At 34.6% G+C, this 23,496-nt stretch overlaps 1 protein-coding gene across 3 annotated transcripts in view; it reads right to left on the reverse strand.

Moving 5' to 3' along the window:
• The window catches only part of PCDH19 (protocadherin 19), a 184,267-nt gene extending 162,233 nt beyond the window's left edge, over positions 1-22,034 (reverse strand). For 2 of the 3 annotated variants that reach the window (XM_053699397.1, XM_053699396.1), the window contains exons 1-2: positions 18,938-22,034; positions 12,556-12,883 (exon numbers count right to left, since the gene is read on the reverse strand). In XM_053699397.1, the coding sequence (XP_053555372.1) occupies positions 12,556-12,883; positions 18,938-21,096 (2,487 nt within the window). In that variant the 5' untranslated portion in view covers positions 21,097-22,034. The remainder of the gene's footprint in view (positions 1-12,555; positions 12,884-18,937) is intronic. The other variant, XM_053699398.1, reaches the window with a different exon arrangement.
• Between the last annotated feature and the right edge of the window lie 1,462 nt (positions 22,035-23,496).

Raw genomic sequence — 23,496 nt, forward strand, 5'->3', positions numbered from 1 at the left:
ATTAATATATGTTTTACCTCTGTTAATACCTTGTATTTAAGCCTCTGCAGACTGCCCCCTTATCTTAGATCTTTTCACTAAGTTAAACTTTAGCCAGTCAGTGCTGACTACTAGGTTACTCCACTGGAGTAAGCACAACGTTATTTATATGGCACACATGAATTAATGCTGTCTAAAAACTGTCAAAATGCACTGAGATAAGCTTACAAGGGTTTAGAAATCAGCATATGAGCCTACATAGGTTTAGCTTTCAACAAAGAATACAAAGAGAACAAAACAAATTTGATGACAAAAGTAAATTGGAAAGTTGTTTAAAATTAGCATGCCCTATCTGAATCATGAAAGTTTAATTTAGACTAGACTGTCCCTTTAAACAGTATTTGATTGTAATATGCAGCCCACAAAACAGTAGATTTTCCAGGCTACTGATTAATGACTAACAATGCTTAATTTACAGATGTTCAGATCCCAGAACCTACTCATATCCAGACTCATGACCAAAAAGAATAATTATCTAGAGGCAGTATGCTGCAATATAGAAGTGTTATATGGAAAAGCAAGCTCATTTATAGCACTCTTCGCATTAATTGCCTCTTTTGTAAACATAATATACATATATATGTATACACATGCACACACACACACACATATATATATATATATATATATATATATATATATATATAAAAAAAACATGTTGATCATCAAGAAGCTGTAGTAGATGTCATCTTAGTATTAGGGAATGTAGTGAATGTTTCGGCACTGTCAGCACGTTCAGGGCACAGTTGAAGATACAAATTAGATATAGAAATGAAGGTGCTATCATGAACTTCTTCTAAGTGTGTTAGAGTGAAATTATAAACCAGTGATCATTTAAAATTAGTCCTGGAAGCTTCAGTTTCTAATCTATGCTGTACAATTATTTATGCAAATTTATATTATTGAGGATGGCCAGTATTATTTTCCAAAAAAGGTGGCAACTCTCAAAGAAGCACATTTGTTACAAAAAAACAATGTCCCTTTATGGATTTAAGTTGACATTAGAGACATTTTTTCTCTTATATATACAGTATATATATCAGTTTTTTCCTTATTTCTTTATGTAAAGCTGATATTTACTTAAATAGAAAAAAATATTTTTTTTGTGGTTCTAAAGTGTGTCACTGTATATATATATATATATATATATATATATATTCCACTGACCCACTTGCAAATAGAAATTTAACTGTGAATATCCTAGTGAGGTTGCAAAGCATGGGAGTGTTCTTAAAACATTCAATAAAAACAGGGATTCCAAGCTCAATGTATCTCGGGGCCACTGGCCAAATGTCCTTCTCCCATGAGGGCCGCTTGAACTGGGTAACTGCTCCAGAACTGGATGTACTAAGAACCGGAAGTGAGATAGCAGTTGATGGTGGGAGTTGTAGCCCACAATAGACATTCAGGCTTATCTATATTTATCTTGCAAGTGCCAAGTGAAGTGATCATTCTGGAACTGCATAACAGCATAAAAAGTGACATTTATCCAAGTAGTGCATGGTGGGAGTCTACACTGTACACTTGTCTATATATTCTATCTGCCTAAATAGAACATCAATCAGTTATACCTCTTAAAACCCTAAAAAAAAACAAAAAAAAAAAAAAAAACTGACAGCCCAAATTAAATAGTTTACCTATTAAACAATGAAGGGCCATATTCAATTATCTTGAGGGCCACATATGACCCTGGAGTCGGTACTTTGAGACCACTGATTTAAAGGAATATTGTGGGGAAATAAAATTAATTGTGCCCATAGAACAGTACATTTTTAGCAGATAACTCCCTTAAAGGGATAAAATACTCAGGCAAGCAGCAGATTCGTTTTCTGGATTCAAAGTAAATGTAGGGAAACTTTTTCTTCTACCCCCATTGCCACTACCTCTTGATTACACTGCAGTATTAACAAGATCAGTAAAGGTTCCACAGGTAAAATCAGCTATTTAAAACAATTGTCCCTTTTATCAAGTTAAGTGACAACAATGGTTAGTTCCCCCGGTTGCTACCCATGCAGGATAAAAAACAAAACAAAAACAAAAACAGATTTGTTTCATGTCCTTGCTGCCTTAGATTGAACCTGCCCTGGTTTACAAAAATGTCATCATCTGAGAAGGAGATAAATGCTACCTATATACTGTGCCAAATAGTTGAATAACTATATTAAAAGGACCTAATTTGTTATGGTTTAAAAGTAAAACAAGATAAATAATTACTGCACAATAAGGTATTCCACAATGGCTAAACATATGCAAAGATAGGGAGGAGTAATAGCTTATGACTTGAAATCTTACATTTACATACAGTATATATATATATATATATATATATATATATATATATATATATATATATATATATATATATATATATATATATTTAAATGTTCATGTATCATCTATTTGGCCGCTTGATATCTTTTCAATGAGGATGCATTTCAGTTTGTTAAAATATACTGAAGCTAAAAATCAGGAAAGAGCAAATTTTACTTTTAATATCTACACCTTTCAATTTGTATGTTAAAGGGACACTGAACCCAAATTTTTTCTTTCGTGATTCAGATCGAGCATGCAATTTTAAGCAACTTTCTAATTTACTCCTATTATCAAATTTTCTTCATTCTCTTGGTATGTTTATTTGAAAAGCAAGAATGTAAGTTTAGATGCCGGCCCATTTTTGGTGAACAAACTGGGTTGTCCTTGCTGATTGGACAGCACCAATAAACAAGCGCTGTCCATGGTTCTGAACCAAACATTTGCTGGCTCCTTAGCTTAGATGCCTTCTTTTTCAAATAAAGATAGCAAGAGGATGAAGAAAAATTGATACTAGAAGTAAATTAGAAAGTTGCTTAAAATTGCATGTTCTATCTAAATCATGAAAGAAAAAAATTGGGTTCAGTATCCCTTTAATTCTGTTTGCTTTACATATTTTGATTATTCCATCACTTCCTATTTAAGAACTAAGAATAGGTTTACCGTGTTGGTAGGGTAGAAATAAACCCCCATACATACATACAGCTTAACACTATTCATAAATAAAAAGGATGTATTTTAATAAGGGCTCCATGCTATATATGGTCTTAATTTAATAATATAAACTACAATTTACAAAAAAAGACAACATTTGTTTTTATTGTTTGACAGGAGGGAATACAACTTGACAGCCCATTTACAGGCATAAGATTGATTTGTTTTCTTTTTCTCTCCAGTTTGGGAGTTTTTCCATAATAAGCTAATAACGAGACCCAGGCTTCAAAATAAGTCCCAATGTGGTTAATTTGGTCAAATAAGAAAACAAACATTTCTGCTATTTGCATTGGCCTCAGAAAAAATAGCTAATTAGTTAAATATATAACTATATTATATTTAATCAACCGCTGTGTATAAACAATAAAACAAAATAAGTTACAGGTTCGCTGGAAGCCTAATTATTAAACACATATATGTGTATGTTTATGTTCAACCACATATTTAGTCAAATATATTAAGAAAACAGATAAAGAGCAAAAATAAAGATTAAATTGTTGTCTCCACAAAACATTATAAAAGCCATAATAGTCAAATAATTATATTCTCTAATAAGTTAGAGCATTTAATTTTATGAACATCGACCCTGCTCTACTGTTTGTTTAACCCGCGGAAAGGGGTTAAACGCATAATAGAAGTGGCGCTCGGGATTCGCGGTGCACTGCTGGTCCTGAGCGGAACCAGCTGCTGATCCAATAAGCTGCGGTAGTCACATTACTCAGATGTGCAACTAGCACTGCTGATTGGATTCTACTGTGTATTTAACCACTTTGCAGGGGTTAAACACACAGTAGTGTAGGGTCGATGGTCGTAAATTTTCATGCTCTAACAGATTAGAGCATGTCATTTTTTTTAGTATTTTGGCCCTTTAAATAGAAATATCAGCTAAAATATCCTAAGTTCTTATATAAATATTAAGTAACAGATCACACAATATATAGAAACATCAAACGTGGGAAAGGGCAGCAATTAAAGGTATTGTTTATCTTATATCCTCTAGTGTGGCCTGTTAGATACCAATATAAAATGAGCTCCTGTACTGATCAAGCAGTTAGTAAGTCGATTGTAACAGGGTTAAGTGGCAGTAATAACCTTGTTACTACACTCAGTAACGGACCTACTCAACACAGGGCCATGGTGCAAATTTTTTGTGGGCCCCATGAGTGCAATTCAGCAGTAAGCAATAGTAATAATATACATGCTGCACTGTATATTGATTTTGAATAGATAGATAGATAGATCTAATAAAAAGCGTCCATGCATTAGGATTGAACACTTTCTGCACACGCCTATGTATAGACTGACTGCTATTGAGCCCTGATGCCGCCGCCCCTGATGCACAAATGGTAGTTCCACCATATACACTAATTTTTCTGTAGTCTTGCAATACATTTACATATGAGTGTGATAAAACTTTGAAATGCATTAACACCTTGTTGCTTTTCAATAGCCAAACACCACTCGCCTTATTTTCCAGAGCCAATCCTTACTTGTCACTAGAGTAGACACGGTCGCTGTCATTTTGTTGGCAAAATACCCATGGTTTTGCAGTTCATTATCTGATAATCTCTACTGAAGCCAATTAATGACAAATCTGTGCTAGAGTTAGGCTTGCAAAGCCTACCACATGTCCTTCCATTTGTCATAATTAGAAAAAACTCTAAATATTCATACTTAAATTACAGGAAAAAGGGCCAAAAAGAATAATACACGTATATAGGTTGTTTTACTATGCATAACTATTATTTTATATAACTATCTCAAAGTGCTTTAAGCATTCCAATGTTATAATGAGTTAAATTACAGGGACACAGAATAAATGATGGCTATGTATAGCAATGCATAATTAAATATATTATGGGAAATGAAATCTCCAGTTTAATGACTATTAACCCCTTAATGACCACAATGTACCCTGTATGTCACTGGTCGTTAAGGGTTTTTTCAGGACATAATAGCACAAGTCTAGCAAGAAAACGCTATTAATGCCCTCTCTCCAGAAGGCTTTGTGGAATAGAGCAGTCTCAACGCTGGTGGCAAGACCGCACTATAAAACAATCATGTCCCAAAAAAAGGCCAGCGACATACAGGGTACGTCGCTGGTCCTTAAGGGGTTAATGTACTTTCTTGTAAGAATAGCATAGTGTCCTAGGTTTGCACCGTCTAGTAACTATAGAATAGGGCTCTGTCTTTTTTTTTATCAATGTTTTTAGTGCAAAAAATGATGTACATATATTGGAGATAGTTCATTGCTAGTTATAGACTCCTGGCAAGACAACCGTAGTACACAATCTGAGTTTAAAGTTAAAAAATATATATATATTTTAAAGCTCAAAATAGTATACAGGCACTATACCTGTTGGCACATTTTGCAATGGCAACATTTTAATGTTGAGATTATGGTAGTCTGGTGTAGGCAAAACAGTGGCGCCTGTCTATCACTGTCACACCTCGTTGATACCCATTCCAGTGCATGGACCATCTATGACCCTTTCTGATCTGCTGAAAACAGACTGTGGCCCTATGGTATTAGATTATTATCTTCATGTACAGGAGGTCATTGAAGTAGGTACCACTGAAGGATGCAGATCAGAGGAACAAATGCTACCAGCTTTATCATTGAACGGCTCCATAATAACACAAATATGTCTTAATTTCAAAATGTACCTTGATTAACAGTTCTGTTATGCCAAAATTTCCTTTCAACATCCTAAAATAATTTCACAAACACACCTGTTTAACAGTTGGACCATAACAATGTATTGAAAGAAAGAAGAAAAAAAAAAGATTTCAAGTAAAAGTACCAAGTAATGTATATGTAAGGCATTTAGCAGTCTTGAGTTTATAGACTGAATACAGTTTTATTCTAAGACAGCTAAGTAAAAATAATATTTGTAGCTACATACAAATGCAAAATGACTTAGTATTTAAAATGACATTAAACTTTTATATAAAAATTGTTATTTGTTTCATATTCCATAGAGAGATAAAAAAGCAAAATCTGTAACCTGCAAATAAAAAAGCTGGTATAGGGACTTTGCTGCATTATGAAAAACCTAGGTCGAAGGTTTTGCTTTTTCACCTCTCTAGGGAGTGTAGAAACAAAGTACAATTTTTACTCAAATGCAAAAAATGTATTTAAAGGGACAATGAACCCATTTTTTTTTTCGTGATTCAGATAGAGCATGCAATTTAAAGTAACGTTCTAATTTACTCCTATTATCAAATTTTCTTCATTCTCTTGGTATGTTTATTTGAAAAGCAAGAATGTAAGTTTAGATGCCGGCCCATTTTTGGTGAACAAACTGGGTTGTCCTTGCTGATTGGACAGCACCAATAAATAAGTCTGTCCATGGTTCTGAACCAAAAATGTGCTGGCTTAAAATTGTATGCTCTATCTGAATCATGAAAGAAAAAAAATTGGGGTCAGTGTCCCTTTAAAGGGACAGTATACACTCATTTTCATATAACTGCATGTAATAGACACTACTATAAAGAATAAGATGCACAGATACTGATATAAAAATCCAGTATAAAAATGTTTAAAAACTTACTTAGAACCTCTTAGTTTAGCTCTGCTGAAAAAGTAGCTGGAAAGCCCACTGCAAGTGGGAAATAAGACACTCCCCCCTCCCCCTTCTTTTGCATATGAAAAGACCCTTTACACAAACAGGAGCAAGCTGGAGAAGGTAGCTGACGGTATTCACATAAAACTTTGGGGCTTGGTTAGGAGTCTGAAAATCAGAGCAATGTTATTTAAAAATAAGCAAAACTATAAAAAAAATTTAAAAAACAAACAAACTTTATGGACTATATAAATAGATCATCTACAAAACATTTATCCAAAGAAAAAATGAGTGTATAATGTCCCTTTAAGCAATCTATTTTAATGATAGCTAATAACCTATATGTACAGTATGCTATCTCTTCAGTTATATTGAGCTAAATGTATGAAGCTATAACTAAAATCTTGAATTGATTACAACTTAAAGGAAAAATTAAAAAAGAAGAAAAACAAACAGTTTAATGATTTAAATAATAAAAAGGTTTTTCTTGACAATGAATTAAATTATGTTTTTGTTCAATTGAAATGAAGATATTGCTGCATGTACCGGTATTTCAGTTTGTTATTCTTTATTTTTGCTGAATAAATTAACTTTGGGATTTGTCATTCAATCACAACCAGTAAGAAATGAATACCTGGATATGCAACACAGATCTGCTGCTAGTTTTAGTTTAAAGCTTAACTACATCTATAGACTATTTTTGATGCAGAAGTTAATGTAATATATATTTTTGTTGATCTTGTATGTGCATGATACAGAGTAGCAGGGCTACTTAACATAGGGCCCTGGTGCAAATAGGTTTGGGCCCTCCCCAAAGGTTACTCAGTAGTACGCAATAGTGATGATACACATTCTGCTCTGTCTAATGATTTTGAGTAGCTACACAACTAGATTAGGATAGTACACATTTCCCCGTTTACGAGTACGTGATAAATTAGCGCACCACTTGTAATCTAGCCCTATATTTGCTGCCACCAACCAGCAGTTAGCTCAAAGTAGTGCATTTCTGCTCCTAAGCCTACCTAGGTATGCTTTTCAACAAAGGATAACAAGATAAAGTATATTTGATAACAGGAATTGATTTAAGAGTCTAAAAATTGCATGCCGTATCTGATCCATGAAAGTTTAAATGGACATTCCAGCCAAAAATAGAATCCACATGGATGCATTTCAGTTTTGAATAAAAGCATTTTTGTAATATACATGTATTAGCAAAATGCTGTTTCAAAAGTGTATTTAAGTATGCACTGTGCACCAGCATTTTAAACACAGCACTTGCTCAGAGAGCCTAAGGTGCTTTGTTAATTGCTGACATGATACAAGCCCCACTGGTGCTCTAAGTGGCTGAAGTATTTAAAATGCTGGTGCACTGAGAATATCTAGCTAAGCTTCACATGCACGTGCAGAGAAAAATATTAACACTAAAACAGTGATAACTTTTACTAGAATCATTTTTGCCGATACATTTATATTGTAAATATGTTTCTATTCAAAGATGGAATTCATCTATGTGCATTTAAATTATTGACCGGAATGTCCCTTTTATTTTTATGTTTGTCTCACTTTAATGGGACACTGAACCCAAATTTTTTCTTTTGCGATCCAGATAGAGCATGCAATTTTAAGCAACTTTTTAATTTGCTCTTATTAGCAAATGTTCTTCATTCTCTTGGTATCTTTATTTGAAAAGCAAGAATGTAAGTTTAAATGCCGGCCCATTTTGGTGAACAACCTGGGTTGTTCTGATTGGTGGATAAATTCATCCACCAATAAACAAGTGCTGTCCAAGGTTCTGGACTTTCTTTTTCAAATACAGATAGCAAGAGAACAAAGAAAAATTGATAATAGGAGTAAATTAGAAAGCTGCTTAAAATTGCATGCTCTATCTGAATCACAAAAGAAAAAATTTGGGTTCAGTGTCCCTTTAAGTACACAATATTCTTTTTAGCCCTATAATAACTATAATCACAGGGTCATTTTAAAACATTTTTATCTTATGTTCAAGGACATTAAATTCAATGAAGCAACTCCCAATTTTACTGTGGCACTAAAATGCAGAGAGAAGAAAAAAAAAACAATCTATGCAATAGATGAGTATAAAGAAATGAATATTGGCTGACAGTTCTGCTTTCCTTTGCTATGCTTTATTCTGCATTTCTCTTTTAGCGGTTTTGCAATGTGCTGTGAAACTTTATAACACAACAAAGACTCAGATATGTCTGAAATGTGGTACTGGGCTCCAACCGCCCACATAACGCTCCTAGTTCACTGCCAAAGATTTAGTTGCAGAAATATACGTTTCCTTGTAGGAATCTAGCATTGACTAATTGTGCACATTAATTCTAAAATGGATGCAACCTCTTCATTTATTATGTTTGATTTTTATTTATTTTTGTGTGTACTATATTAAACTTTTGCAATACTGCACTATAATTTTTCTTCTTCCATGACACTGTGTTGTACATAAGAGATTTAATAACATCAGATTATTTATATATCTGATGTATCCACTTTTTGACAATGTAAAACAATCAAAATAATGTGCTTTTTTGAATAGTAAATTGTTGTGTCTATTTAAAGAAACAATAAGCATACAAATCGTATGTTGTTTATTTAATATATGATTTTTTTTCACTTTAAATTTTTTTTAATTAAAATCTTCAAAACATTATAGGCAAAAGGACAAATACTTTTGTGTATTGGATAATTAATGCCATTGTTGCAGCATTTCTCAAATACATGCACATTTCTGCACAGTTAAAACTTATATAGAAATATCCTATCAATATATATATATATATTACACACACACATAAACATAAATATAATTTTCAGTCTGCATCAATATCTATTTGTATATAAGCAACATATTAGCACAATATGAAAACTAGTTCACTGTCAAAAATGTAATTCACATCTTATCGTAGACTTTTTTGTACATATTTTACAAATTTATATTTTCTTAGATTATTTTAATCTAAAATGAATAAAATGCTATCTTGTGATCTTGTGGATTTTATTTATTAACTTCTGGGGTTCATTGAGTATCAGATGTAAACCAAAAAAAATCTATTGCATTATTTATCTCAAGATATTCAATACCATTCAAGAAATGCACCCCATATGAGAAATAAAATGCAGCCCACCTAACCTGCTATTTTATATAATAGGTGCACTCATACAGTGAAAACAAACAATAATTCACAAGGCAAAACTGAGATGTTTATGACCTGAACAGTGACAATATTATTGAGGGGGTGCAAGAGTTTACTAGAGCTTTTTTGCATTTAAAGGAATAGTAGTAGTAGTCATTAGTTTCTATTAAACCTCTGAAAGATGATATTATCAAATATGTATTTGTTTAAACTATTGCAATGCAGAAAAATAAATAAATAAATATATATATATATATATATATATATATATATATATATATATATATATATATACACACACACACACACACAAGTACAACAATCAAAGCACTCCGCAGTAAACAGGTGAACAAAATAATCCTTAACTCAAGAGGATGAAAAACCGCTGTGTTTATATATATATATATATATATATATATATATATATATATATATATATATATATATATACATACATACATACATACATACATACATACATACATACATACATAAAGGGCACAAAATGTCCACTCTTTACTAGCCATTGGCAAGTGGAAATATAATTGTGGCGAGTAAAACTTAGTGAGTGAAAAAATGCACACTCCTATTGCAGCATTGACAACAAACACACATTTTGGGCTATGTGCTAAACATATTATCTGAAGGGATATTATATATCCTAGAAAGGACAAGAATGTGCTATTCCTCTGGGGCTGTAGGACCATCATTATTGCTTAGACTTTTATTTCTGAGAAGGTAAATGGGGGGCAGAGAGAGATTGGAGATGAAATGTAAAAGTGGAGAAGAAAATAGCTTTAAAGGGACATTATACACTCATTTTTTCTTTGCATAAATGTTTTGTAGATAATCTATTTATATAGCCCATACAGTTTTTTTTTAAAAATTAATGTATAGTTTTGCTTATTTTTAAATAACATTGCTCTGATTTTCAGACTCCTAACCAAGCCCCAAAGTTTTATGTGAATACGCTCGACTACCTACTCCAGCTTGCTCCTGTTTGTGTAAAGGGTCTTTTCATATGCAAAAGAAGGGGGAGGGGGGAGGTCTTATTTGTCACTTGCAGTGGGCTTTGCAGCTGCCTTTTCAACAGAGCCAAACTGACAGCTTCTAAGTAAGTTTTTAAACAGTAATATACTGGATTTTTATATCAGTATCTGTGCATATTATTCTTTATAGTAGTGTCTATTACATGCAGTTATATGAAAATGAGTGTATACTGTCCCTTTAAGAGAGAGTGGTGAAAAGAAAACAAATGAGTTAAAGGATATGAGAGAGGGCAAAGGAAGAGTGTAAAGAGAACAATATGGCCTGAAAGATAAGGGAGATGGTAAAAAGAGAGATTAAAGAGAGGATTGAAGGGCGAAAGATAGTTAAGAGAGAGAGAGAAGGGAGAGATTATAATTATTAAAAGAAAATCTCCGGGTTGGCTATGACCTTCCATGATTATCAGCACTCTCTTTCTACACTCTCTCAATTCAACAACTTCCTATTTCTATCCAGCTGTTGTTTAATTTGTTAAGGTATAACATTTTTTCACAATGGCTAAACATATGCAAAGAGGGGGTGGAGTAGTGGGTGTGGTGTGGGCAGGTAGTGGGTAAGATCAGAAGTGGCGAGTAACATTTTGGCCTAGCTAGCAGCTAACAACCTGACATTTTGATCCCTGTATTATATATATATATATATATATATATATATATATATATATATATATATATATATATATATATATATATATATATACATACATACACATACATACATATATACACACACATACATATACACACACACAGTGTAGAGAGATAGATAGATAGATAATTATGTAGATTAAAGCTACTTTAAAGGCAACAGAAAATAGATATTGTGGCACTGGTATCTGGAGGGGGCACTATGGGTCAACTCGTCCATTGAGCCCAATTTTTAAAATGGATCCTTAGCACGTGTGTAACAATTTTGCTGTTCATATTTCCCCGGACCACTAATATTGTTATATTTGGGTCTCCCCTATGGATACAGTTCTGTCGACAAACATGTATTGTGACTACATTACTATAAGTGTGTTTGCATTTTCATTTAATAAGGGAAAGCATTCAAAAGTTCTAAATAATAATAAAAATACATCTGTAATACAAATCAGCATATAAGGCCAAACAGAGCAGGTAATTACAAAATCATGTTTTTAATACTTTTGGGACAGTCGTACGTTTAAAAATATAAAGAGAATGAACCAATTTAGCATGTAAGTATCAATAACTACATGGATATGTTTTTACACAAAAAGTGTAGACTACAGAAAATGCACACACATCTTTTTCACACTTATATTAGGCCATTGTAGTACTTTTTAAAGTATAGGCACCATATTCTTAATACTAGAAATTACACGTTTCAAGTTTATGTGCTTGGAAAAGTTACTTAATATGATATATATATATATGGAGAGGAGGGGAGAGGAGAGAAAATAGAGAGAGAAGGGCGAAGAGAGAAGACAGAAGAAGAGAGAAGAATAGAGAGATCGAAATGGGTTGATATAACTAGCTAGATTTTCATTACCATGCTATGCTTGAGCGTGGTATCTGACAACAGTCTCTTTAAAGACACAAGAAAGAACACAACTGCTCATGGGAACACACAGTTGATTGAAAGACTGCTAAGGCACACAGATCTAATAACTCAGTACAAATCTACTGCCTTATTGTACATAATATACCAATAAAACACAATTAATTTACCCTGTGTAAAATGATTCTCACATATGTACTCACCTCTGGCAGTGGCATCCCATTAATGATAAGATCAGGCTGAGGAGGGCTCTGGTTCGTGAACGTGTGATGATAGACATGGTTGGACCCTGCGTTTCTTGTGTTCTGGTTGTCCACATTTAGAAAAGTGCTGTCTGAGCGTCTGCAACCAAGGGGAAGCGTCTGCTGATGGTAGTCAAAGTAGTTTAGGGATGAAGTAAGGGAGGAGCAGCTCACCACATTCATTTTATCGGTTTCTTCCACATCCCGGGGAACCAGACGAATATCATTCTTGCTGATTTTTTTCTTCTTGTTGGACTTCTTTTGGTGTCCATAGGAGTATTCAGCTATTCTGTAAGAAAACATTAATATAATGCCAAACATGCATATATTTTAGGACCTTAATCATCTGCGACTTAAACATTAATGCTTAATGCATAAAACATAGAACAAAACTGGATGATGGGCAAACAGTTATTAGATGAATGCTCCCATATTCAGGAAGATATTTCATGCATATAAATGGACATTAAACACTTTGTTGCAATAAAAAAAATGTTTTATTATATGCAATTTATTTTGCTCCACTTTAATTCTAAGATTGTGGGGTTCTAATTCCTGTTAAATATGGACGTACAGACTCCAGAACTAACACTGCTATATTCCACACAGTCATTGGTTGCAAGCTCTAGAGACCCATTTATAACTATACCTAATTGGCTATAATAAGGAAGGAAAACTAGGTTACACCATAACAGTGTCCACTGATTAAAGCTTTACCTTTATTCTTTTCAATAACTAAACATCTAATATAACATTATTAAAAATGCATCAGCATATTAGTAGCAGACTAACCCTTGCTTTAAATGGCTCATTGTCTCTAGCATTTACTTAGTGTTTAATGTCCCTTTAAGTGAATCAACATTATCTAATGTTATGAGCTGGTAAGTCTCAAAAAGCAATTGTTCTTTAGTTGGACATATCTGTTAAGAAAATGTCATCAGTTAATTACTAGTGACATCGACTACAACCACCTATCAGAAGCTAATATACAATGCAAAGTGTAACAGGTGCCTATATATGCTATACTTCCCTTATATTGTTATTCTCCTTTTTTATCTAATACAACTATTACAAAAAAATAAAGCAAAACATTTTCTATAAAGCAAAGTCATTCAATTCTGTTTCTCAAGAGATGCAACCATGCCAGGATTTAAACATGTTTATGTATAGCTGCAATAATCAGATACAGCCATTTTGATTAATTTATTTATTTTACATTTCAGGCTGTTTTAGAGGAATCTTAAAATCCCTTTCACTGAAGATGTATTTACACAATAGTGTAAATAGCATGAATATGTAGTTCTTCTATTCATTCAGAAACATTGACATTATTATATATATATATACACACACATACATACAGTATATATATACACACATACATACAGTATATATATATATATATATATATATATATATATATATATATATATATATATATATATATATATATATATATATATATATACACACACACATGCAGTACATATACATATACTGGCGCATTTTCCAGTGCATTTACTAATGGATGCCCTGTGCTATACACGGATACAGAAAGAGAGAGATCACTCAGTGTTAGAAATAACAGTGGACAGAAATGAAACATTTCACAATCAGTTACCAGCAAGTTTTAGCTTTTTTTTGTTACATGCTCAATAGTTCATGTCAGTAATGACCTCTTATTTTAGAAGATTTATATACCTATATATCTGCATGACTAAATACTTGTTAACAGTAAACATAATCATTGTAAAAATGTTCTATATAAATAGAAAAAGGTGAGCAAACAAAAAAGGTGTTTGCATGTTATATTTACTGTTATTATTAAAAAGCTTCTGATCTTGTAAACAACTGATAGCCACCATAGGTTACCTCTAAGTACTAAAACACAGTACTTTTAACCCTTGCAATGGATCCTGTGCAAATTGTATATTCGGCAGATAAAGGGAGAAAGAGAATGTTGAAGTTCACGTGTATGAGAGCTAAAAGAGAGGACGTGTCTTTTCTGGGTATAAAAATTGGATGTTTTTCATGCTCTCTGGAGAAAAGGATGTGACTACTGGGGATAGCTGTGAGAGCAGCATGTGGTCCCTGGGCCATCAGTTACCCACCATTGTGATACATAATGCTGCATGGTGCCTGAATGAATCCATCAAACATCAACAAGCTTTATTGCAAACATTCTGTGACATGTTAATTATCTGTGAAGTGTTTTTTGTTTTTTTTCAAATTCAAGAAGAGGTATATGTGAAAGTAAAAATCAATTTAACCTTTTGTGTCTCTGCCAGGCAGCTATAAACCCAATCAGCACTTAAGTTTTTTTAGGGACCAGGGATGTGGCTGTTCCCAATGGTTCATTATACCCTAGATGAGGAGCCATCTTAGAATCATTCAACAGCTGATCTATAACATATATAATTGACAAATAACAAGAGGGCAAAAAGGATATTACCATAGTTATTGGTAATAAGAATACATTATTTAAAGCTTTATAGATTTAGAGATGTTTGCTGGTAAACAAAATGCTCTAGAGTGGCAGTCAAATGGTTAGGTATTTCATCTATTCTGCCAAGTAGATATCTATAACTGTCTTCTCGTCAATGTGTAACCTTTACTGCAAAGTAAAAGAAAAAAAAGGAAACATGGCTATTATCAGTTTTGACGTTTTATTTTTAAAAATGGTTACTTAAATGGTCATTATAAACATGGGCCAAGATCTGCAACTAGAAATGTCATATACAACAAAAAATAAAAATGACAATATGACAAGGATTTATATTTTAGTCCAATGACATTTTCATCATGGTATATAAATCAAACCATGGAATTAAATAAATGAGTTTGATGCAGAAGACAGAAAAAAAAGACATCTAGCACTTGATTAATAAAAGAAAAATACAGATCAAATTCCTAAAGCATGAAAACTATTTTAATTTACCCTGGCTATCACCTGCATTTTAATGAATATTTCACTATTCTATGGTTTTCTTTCATGCAGATCTTTTGATGTTTAAAGAATGTATAAAGATTGAAATTGTGTGCTTGGCTTGCCTGAGTTCTAAAGCATTAAGTATAAAGGCATAAAGAATATATTGTCTATCTCATGTGGCCGTCAGTTATACAAGGGAGGGGGGATAACCATTACTGGTCCTGTTTACCAGAGTATACATATATTTAGCACAGAGAATCTAACAGAGACAAAATAGGAAATGCTGCAGTCAGTTGAGGTTATTATGGCAGAGAGAGAGAGATATTCTCAGTGCTGGATAAAAGGTGTTTAATTCTTCAGCATATTACATCTGCAGAATGTGTGATTGACTAGATTCAATTAATAAGCAAGGGTGTTTATTGAGTGTTCTGTATGTATTTGGTCAATAATTCAATTAAGTTGTCTTTTAATATTCCACTGAAAACACCTAGAGGTAGAAAAATCATAAGGACATTCAATAAGAATGCATATACTTTCATTGCTAGGCTGAACAAAATAGCTGCAGTATGACAGTAGGTCTTAGTGCCAAATATAAAAGTGTGTGTGTGTGTGTGTGTGTGTGTGTGTGTATGTATGTATGTATGTATGTATGTATGTATGTATGTATGTATGTATGTATGTATGTATGTATGTATATATATATATATATATATATATATATATATATATATATATATATATATATATATATATATATAAAAACACACATGAAAAATAAAAAGTAATCTTTTCTCAATTTAAAGTTATTCTGAATTAGTGAAATAAATTTGCATTCCTACAATATAACAAGAAATGAGGATTAATATTCAAAGAGTTATGTCTTTTTTTTCTTTCTTTTTAATCTCGAAAATGCCTCTGGCTGTTGTGTATTTTAAAAGACAGTGCATAAATAAGCAAGTTTGGTATTCCTCAATTCTTGAATGATTCAGTGATTGAGATAAGAGAAGACATGGGGTATTGTAGCAGTAATAGGATTAAACCTTTTTCTATGCAGCTGCTCTCTTATGGTACCTGATTGATATTCATGTGTGGTTAGCATTTGTCGACTAAACTTTTTGTAACAATGTTGATAGTGAAGCGGAAGCAATAATTGTATAGTTATCCTATATGCACAGCACACCCTTTTTATTTAGTGCAATAAGCACATCAACACGTGTCAACTGTTGAGTGGAAGATAAAGAATTCCTAGTAATGCTACAAATATACATTATTTGGTCTTTTACATTTTTTTTTTTATTATTCATTGGCATAGTTTTAATGAAATGTGTCAGACTGTCATATTCTGGATTTTAGTAAACAGGTGACAAAGACAGTCGTAAAGGTTCATTCTTCCACTGAACCAGTCACCTCCAAAGACATGTATTGAAATGTAAAAATCATTATGTTTTCATTTAATTCTGTGTTCTTTCAAATCTCAACTCTGAAACGTGCCCAGCCTAAAATGCTCTGTTTTTTTTAAAATGTGCAATAAGAATGCGTATAGTGACACCCTCTGGTGGAAATTGGAGATGGACTGTTGAAATCATAATCTGCCTGGAACAAAATCTCTGCTCTATTAACTGACTAGTACTGCACAATGCAATGAAGTAACCAATTCCACTGCAGACACCTGCAGGATTTAATCTCTTATATTTTAGCATTGCATACTCACTAGGTACAATGTATAGGTTTATGTACATGTAAACTACACTAATTAAATCATATAACAGTATATAAAATCCGGAATTAGTTAAAGAGTCAATCTGCAGTTTCAATTTCACTTTACTATCTCAAAGTACAAACCAGCTGCATAAAAAATATGTATATAACCTTTTTGTTCACTGACCATAAAACGAACTTGTATCTCTTAAATATATTAACCTTTGAAAAATATAGTTTCACTTTGGATATATATAAACAGTTTCACAACAATGTGTTCCAACTGATTTGGAAAAAAACACACTGGATGATGTGTGTGTAGCATTTCTGTATAGTGTGTATATCATTTCTGTTTCTGTAGTGTGTGTGTGTGCGTGCGTCCGTGTAGCATTTCTGTAGTCTCTGTGTGTCTATGATTTCTGTAGTGTGTGTGTGTGATTTCTGTAGTGTGTAGTGTTTGTGTGTTTGATTTCTGTAGCGTGTAGTGAGTGTGTGATTTGTGTAGTGTGTATGATTGCTGTAGTGTGTAGGTGTGTGATTTGTGTAGTGTGTGTGTGTGATTTGTGTAGTGTGTGATTTCTGTAGTGTGCAGTGTTTGTGTGTTTGATTTCTGTAGCGTGTAGTGAGTGTGTGATTTGTGTAGTGAGTGTGTGATTTGTGTAGTGTGTGTGTGATTTGTGTAGTGTGTGTGATTTGTGTAGTGTGTATGATTGCTGTAGTGTGTGTGATTTGTGTAGTGTGTGTGTGTGATTTGTGTAGTGTGTGATTTGTGTAGTGTGTGTGTGTGTGTGATTTGTGTAGTGTGTGTGTGTGTGTGTGATTTGTGTAGTGTGTGATTTCTGTAGTGTGTAGTGTTTGTGTGTTTGATTTCTGTAGCGTGTAGTGAGTGTGTGATTTGTGTAGTGTGTGTGTGATTTGTGTAGTGTGTGTGATTTGTGTAGTGTGTATGATTGCTGTAGTGTGTGTGTGTGTGATTTGTGTAGTGTGTATGATTGCTGCAGTGTCTCTATGTGTGTGTGATTTGTGTCGTGTGTGTGTGTGATTTCTGTAGTGTGTAGTGTTGCGTGTGTGTGTGTGATTTCTGTAGTGTGTGCGATTTCTGTAGTGTGTGCGTGTGCGTTTATGTAGCATTTATGTAGTTTGTGTGAGCATGAGCAGCATTTTTGTAGTGTGCAGTGTGTGTATTAAAGTTAAATTAATATTAACATGAAATTCATGGAGCAGTCTCTAACTTTTGGCTACATTTACTGATCATAGAAGCAGTATAATTCCCCCTCCCACATATGACATCACTGATCTAAGATGAGTGACATTTTTCAACAACAGATGCTAAAATACTCCTATATTTCCCAATATATATTTGTTCTCCATATCACAATTTACTGCTACGCTGCTCGAGTTAATTAAGTAAATTCTACACTACAAAATATCAGTGTTATTTACCGCTAAGAAATGCTTATTCAAACACTCCCTACATATGCTAAGTGCAAGAACTGATTGAGCTGGCAAAGTAACCAAAATAATATAACATGTTACAAAATACCAAAAAATAAATTTAATTTAATAGTTGCCACAGAGTTGTTAGATTGAACATTCTGTACTTAACCATTTAATGAAAACTGATGCATGGTGTATGTTTGTATGAAAGAGATCAAAGCACAAAAGACAATTAAAAAGGGATACATGATATAAGAATAAATGCAATAGATTATTTACCTGCAATTGTAGGTTCTTATTTCTTTATTGTCCCTTTTACATTTCACAGCCACAAATATCATAGTGACAAACAGTATCGCTGCAATAGATCCCAAGGCAATGATAAAAATAAGGGACAGATTTACAGATCCTATGGACTCTTGAGCATCCATAGCAGGGGACAGGTATATTAAAATCAGGGCAGAAGAAGACAGGGGAGTTTTGCCATGATCTCGTGCCACTACAACGAGCTCATACGTTTTCTTTGAGTTCTCACCAAATGTCCTGGTGGTCCTAACCTCACCGTTGACTTGGTCAATTTCAAAAAATCCTCGGTCCCCTTCTGAGATCTCATAGGACAATGTTCCATTTTCCTCCTCATCATAGTCCTCCGCTTTGACAATTGTGACTAAGTAGCCAACCCCAGCATTCCTGGGGATGTTCACTTCAGAAGTTCCATTGACTAGATTTGGGGCAATTATTACAGGAGTATTGTCATTTTCATCCTGCACTTTTATTTTGACAGTGACATTGCTTTGGAGAGATGGGTTACCCCCATCTTTGGCTAAGATTTTAAATTCAAACGTTTTTGTCTGCTCGTGGTTAAAGGACCTCAGTGCATAGATGGCCCCTGTTGTTGGGTTGATTGAAACATAAGTGAAGACTGGCATGTCCCTAACTTGAGATGACACCAGCTGGTAAGACACGGTCCCATTTATTCCTAAATCTGGGTCTCTGGCCTTAACAGTCAACAGGAAGGCCCCAGGAGTGTTGTTCTCTTGCACTGGTACTTCGTAAAACGTTTTAGTGAAGTGAGGATGGTTATCATTCTCATCTGTGATTTTTACAGTGAATGATTTAGTGGATTGTAAGGAAGGGTTACCACTGTCCTTTGCCTGAATGGTTAGGTTATACTGATCCCTCTGTTCTCTGTCTAACCTCCCATCTACTAAGATGGTTGAGAAGCTCTCATATTCCTGGAGTCTAAATGGAACATTGCCCAATAACTTGCACAAAACCCTGCCATTGATGCCAGAGTCCCTATCAGAGACCCTGACTAGCGCTATGACATACCCAGGAGGAGCACTCTCACTGACTTCCACAAGCTCGCTGTTGACTGAGAGCAAGTTGATCACAGGCACATTGTCATTGACATCCAACACATTTACAGTCACTTTGCAATGAGCAGGGATTGAATTAGGTCCCAAATCCTTGGCTTGAACATCAATTTCATAAACATGTCCTTCCTCATAATCTATGGATCCACTGACTGTTATCACTCCAGATTTTGGGTCAATCTTAAAGAGTTCCCTAGTTTTGTCAGACACATAGCTGTTAAAAGAGTAGACTATCTCACCATTTGTGCCTTCATCTGGATCTGTAGCATTGAGGTTAATAACCAGGGTGTTAAGAGGGGAGTTTTCGGGAACATTGACAGTGTAAGCAGCCTCTTCAAATACGGGATTGTTGTCATTGGAATCTATCACTTTAATGTTTAGCTCCACTGTACCAAAATTTGATGGGTCACCGCCATCCAGGGCTGTTATAATATAGCTGTAGTGAGACTGTGTTTCCCTATCCAGAGATTTCTCTACTACTAGTTCTGCAAACCTGGACCCATCTCCCCTAGTCTTGATTTCTAAACCAAACAGGTCATTTGGGGTAATTTCATAAGTCTGAACCCCATAATTACCAGAGTCAGGATCATATGCACTCTCCAGGGGGATCCTAGTGCCAGGACTGGCTGTTTCTGAGATTTCCAAGTCGATTTGGTCTGTCGGAAAACTGGGAGCATTGTCATTGAGGTCTTTAATCTCCACTTTAATGACACAAATCTCCATAGAGTTGGACATGACCTCCAATGAGATCACACATTTTGAGCTCTGTCTACATAGCATGTCCCGATCTATCTTCTGCTTAGTAACCAACAAGCCTGATGAATTGATGTCCACTAGGTGTGGAGCTGAGTTGGAGACCACTCTGAAAGCAGGTTGCCTGGGGTCCAACACAAAACCAGCGTCTTTAGCATCCTTGGCAATATTGGCAATCACAGTCCCAGCTCTCTGCTCCTCGTCCACTGTATATTTCAAATTAATCAGGGCTCGAGTTCGAGTCCAGGACACAGCAAGCAATAGCAAAAGGTGCAATAATTCCATCTCCTTGCTTACCCACAACCACATAGTCCTTTCCTGTAGTGGATGGGGTATAAGAACAAGAGGTGACTTGTGTGTGATATGAAAATAAAAAAAGAAAACCTATACAACAAATGAACCAAAATCATATATACACTCACTATGCCAGGAGATGATAGCTCAGATCCTTCCTTTTAAAGTTAATCAGTACTTGAATATGTAGACTGAGCTTTGATGCCAGAATTAACGTAATAAGAGAAATGTATATATATTTATAAAAAATAACGGAGGCTGTGTGGAAACCTGCTCTGCATACACAATATTTTAGCAATCAGCAGAGGTTATTGCGGGGATGCTGAGTACTTTAAACGCGTCCTCATGGTGTGTAGTCATCTCATTCTTCTGTGAGCTTGAGAGGAATGAAGCGCAAACCTGGTATCATCTCAGTCACTACTGAGAAAGCCTCAGTCCTCTTTTAAAGCAAATTGATCCATGACCATCCACACTACACAAGGGTGTCTTTACAGCAGCATCAGGGAGAACGTTGGTGAAGGAATTAGCACCATTCATTCATACAGCCAACGCACACTACCCACAACTGCAATTGTGAATTTGCCAAGAGAGAAAAAAAAAAAAAAAATCCAAAGTCCACCTTTGCTTAGATCTCCGGGAAAGTGTGAAATGTTGTTTGGCAAAGCAAGTGTTGAACTGGTCCTCTTGTTGCAGTCACTTGAAATCCGTTACCTCATCATGTCACTGATGCAGTGGGTGAGACAATAAGACTTTCGGCTGTGCCAGGATAACATAATTAATCCACTAACAGTTTATAACAGTGCAATGCTGAATTGTCTATCCTTTCTTTTTATTTCTGCTTTGTAAATTGGGGAAAAAAAATAGTTACAAATCCACAGATGCCAGGCTTAATGAGATTATTGTCCTTTACTTCTGTAGAGCTTGTACTTTAGATTCAGATATTGGCGTTTATTATCTTCTTAGTTCTCTCTTTTTAGCTCTTGGTGTATTGTGTCTCTTTGCAAAGCCACCTAGTTGCCTCTTGCCTTTGCTGCTGCAAACTACTGGCTGTGCAGTCAGTAAAGAGAAAGAGAGGGGAGGGAGGGTGGAGGGGAGGGGAGCTGAGTTCTGATCTGTTCTGTGATGCAGCCTATCACAGAACACCGAGGAGAAGAGGCGTGGAACTAGGAGTGGGGCTGGGGAGCTTCAAATTTCGAACAGGGGCGAGAAACTTCCTCAGTCAGCAGCAGAGGAGCTGCAGGAGGAGGTGTCCATGGTGCTACAGCTGGGGATAATCCTCTGCATTCACTTCTGTGCTGCCACTCCAGCTCGCTTGTCATTGTGATTCCACATCTATTCTTTTACCTCTTCTGCAAATGATGTGACCCCCCTCCTGTTTCTTTCTCTGCTTTGCTTATACGCTGACAGACCGTATGCAGCGATTGCATGCATATAATCAATATCATGTCTGCTTCATTTCAACTGCTTTTTTTTTTTTATGAATGATGCTATGATTTAGCTAGGAAAGGACTCTACCTACAATCTGCTTTGCTCCCAACGTCCTTGAAAATAAAGATTTTTTTTCTTCTTCTTGCAAAACCTTGGAGATGTGGTGCGTTGCTTGAGCTTGGTGTGTGCTGCAGATAGATACGTTTTAATGCAGCAAAAGCTAAGTCCTTAAACGCAAGAAGGAGACGAGTTCAGCCCAGCACCTTCATATTGTAAGAGCACGATTGCCTTTGGTAATGCAGGTCACCTAGAAGTGATAAAACACTTTATTTCCAAGGCATGCAGCCATCCATCATTCACAGGTAGCTGGGGATGTGTGAGTAGGGAGGCAGATATAGTGACCTGCAGCCTATACAATACACCCTGCACCTGTCTGTGGCACAAGCCAGATAGTCTTACAGCTCTGCTATTCATGTATCAGGCACCAGGAATCTCATCTGTATTCCAGATTATAGAACAATATACCCAGTGCTTAAAATATCCCTTTTTTTTATTATTTCAATATAACAACTCTGCAATCTGACCTTATTAAAATATTATCTAAACGCTTTAAGAAACACAGTAGGGAATAGATTCTTTATTCTTGTAAGAAACAATCTACACAGCTGTCATAGGATGAAATTAACCCTTTGCTCTAACACAATCCTCTTTACCTACTGTTTGTAATTGTTGCCTTATTTATAGTGCTAACTACAACACACTATAGAATGTTTCTTTATTATAACATTTAAATTGCATTTGGTAGCAGCCTGCATTATTAAAAAAAATACCTTTATTCATAAGTATAGATCTATTTCATTATAATATGCATAGATTACATTTGTACGTACTACTAAACACAGATATAGATTGCATCTTTTAATACCTAAATTAAAGAACAATTTGTTATATTATTTAAAGAAGAAAAAAAATCACCATTATAGGAAA

This window comes from Bombina bombina, chromosome 1, assembly GCF_027579735.1.
Source record: "Bombina bombina isolate aBomBom1 chromosome 1, aBomBom1.pri, whole genome shotgun sequence".
Taxonomy (NCBI): Eukaryota; Metazoa; Chordata; class Amphibia; order Anura; family Bombinatoridae; genus Bombina; species Bombina bombina.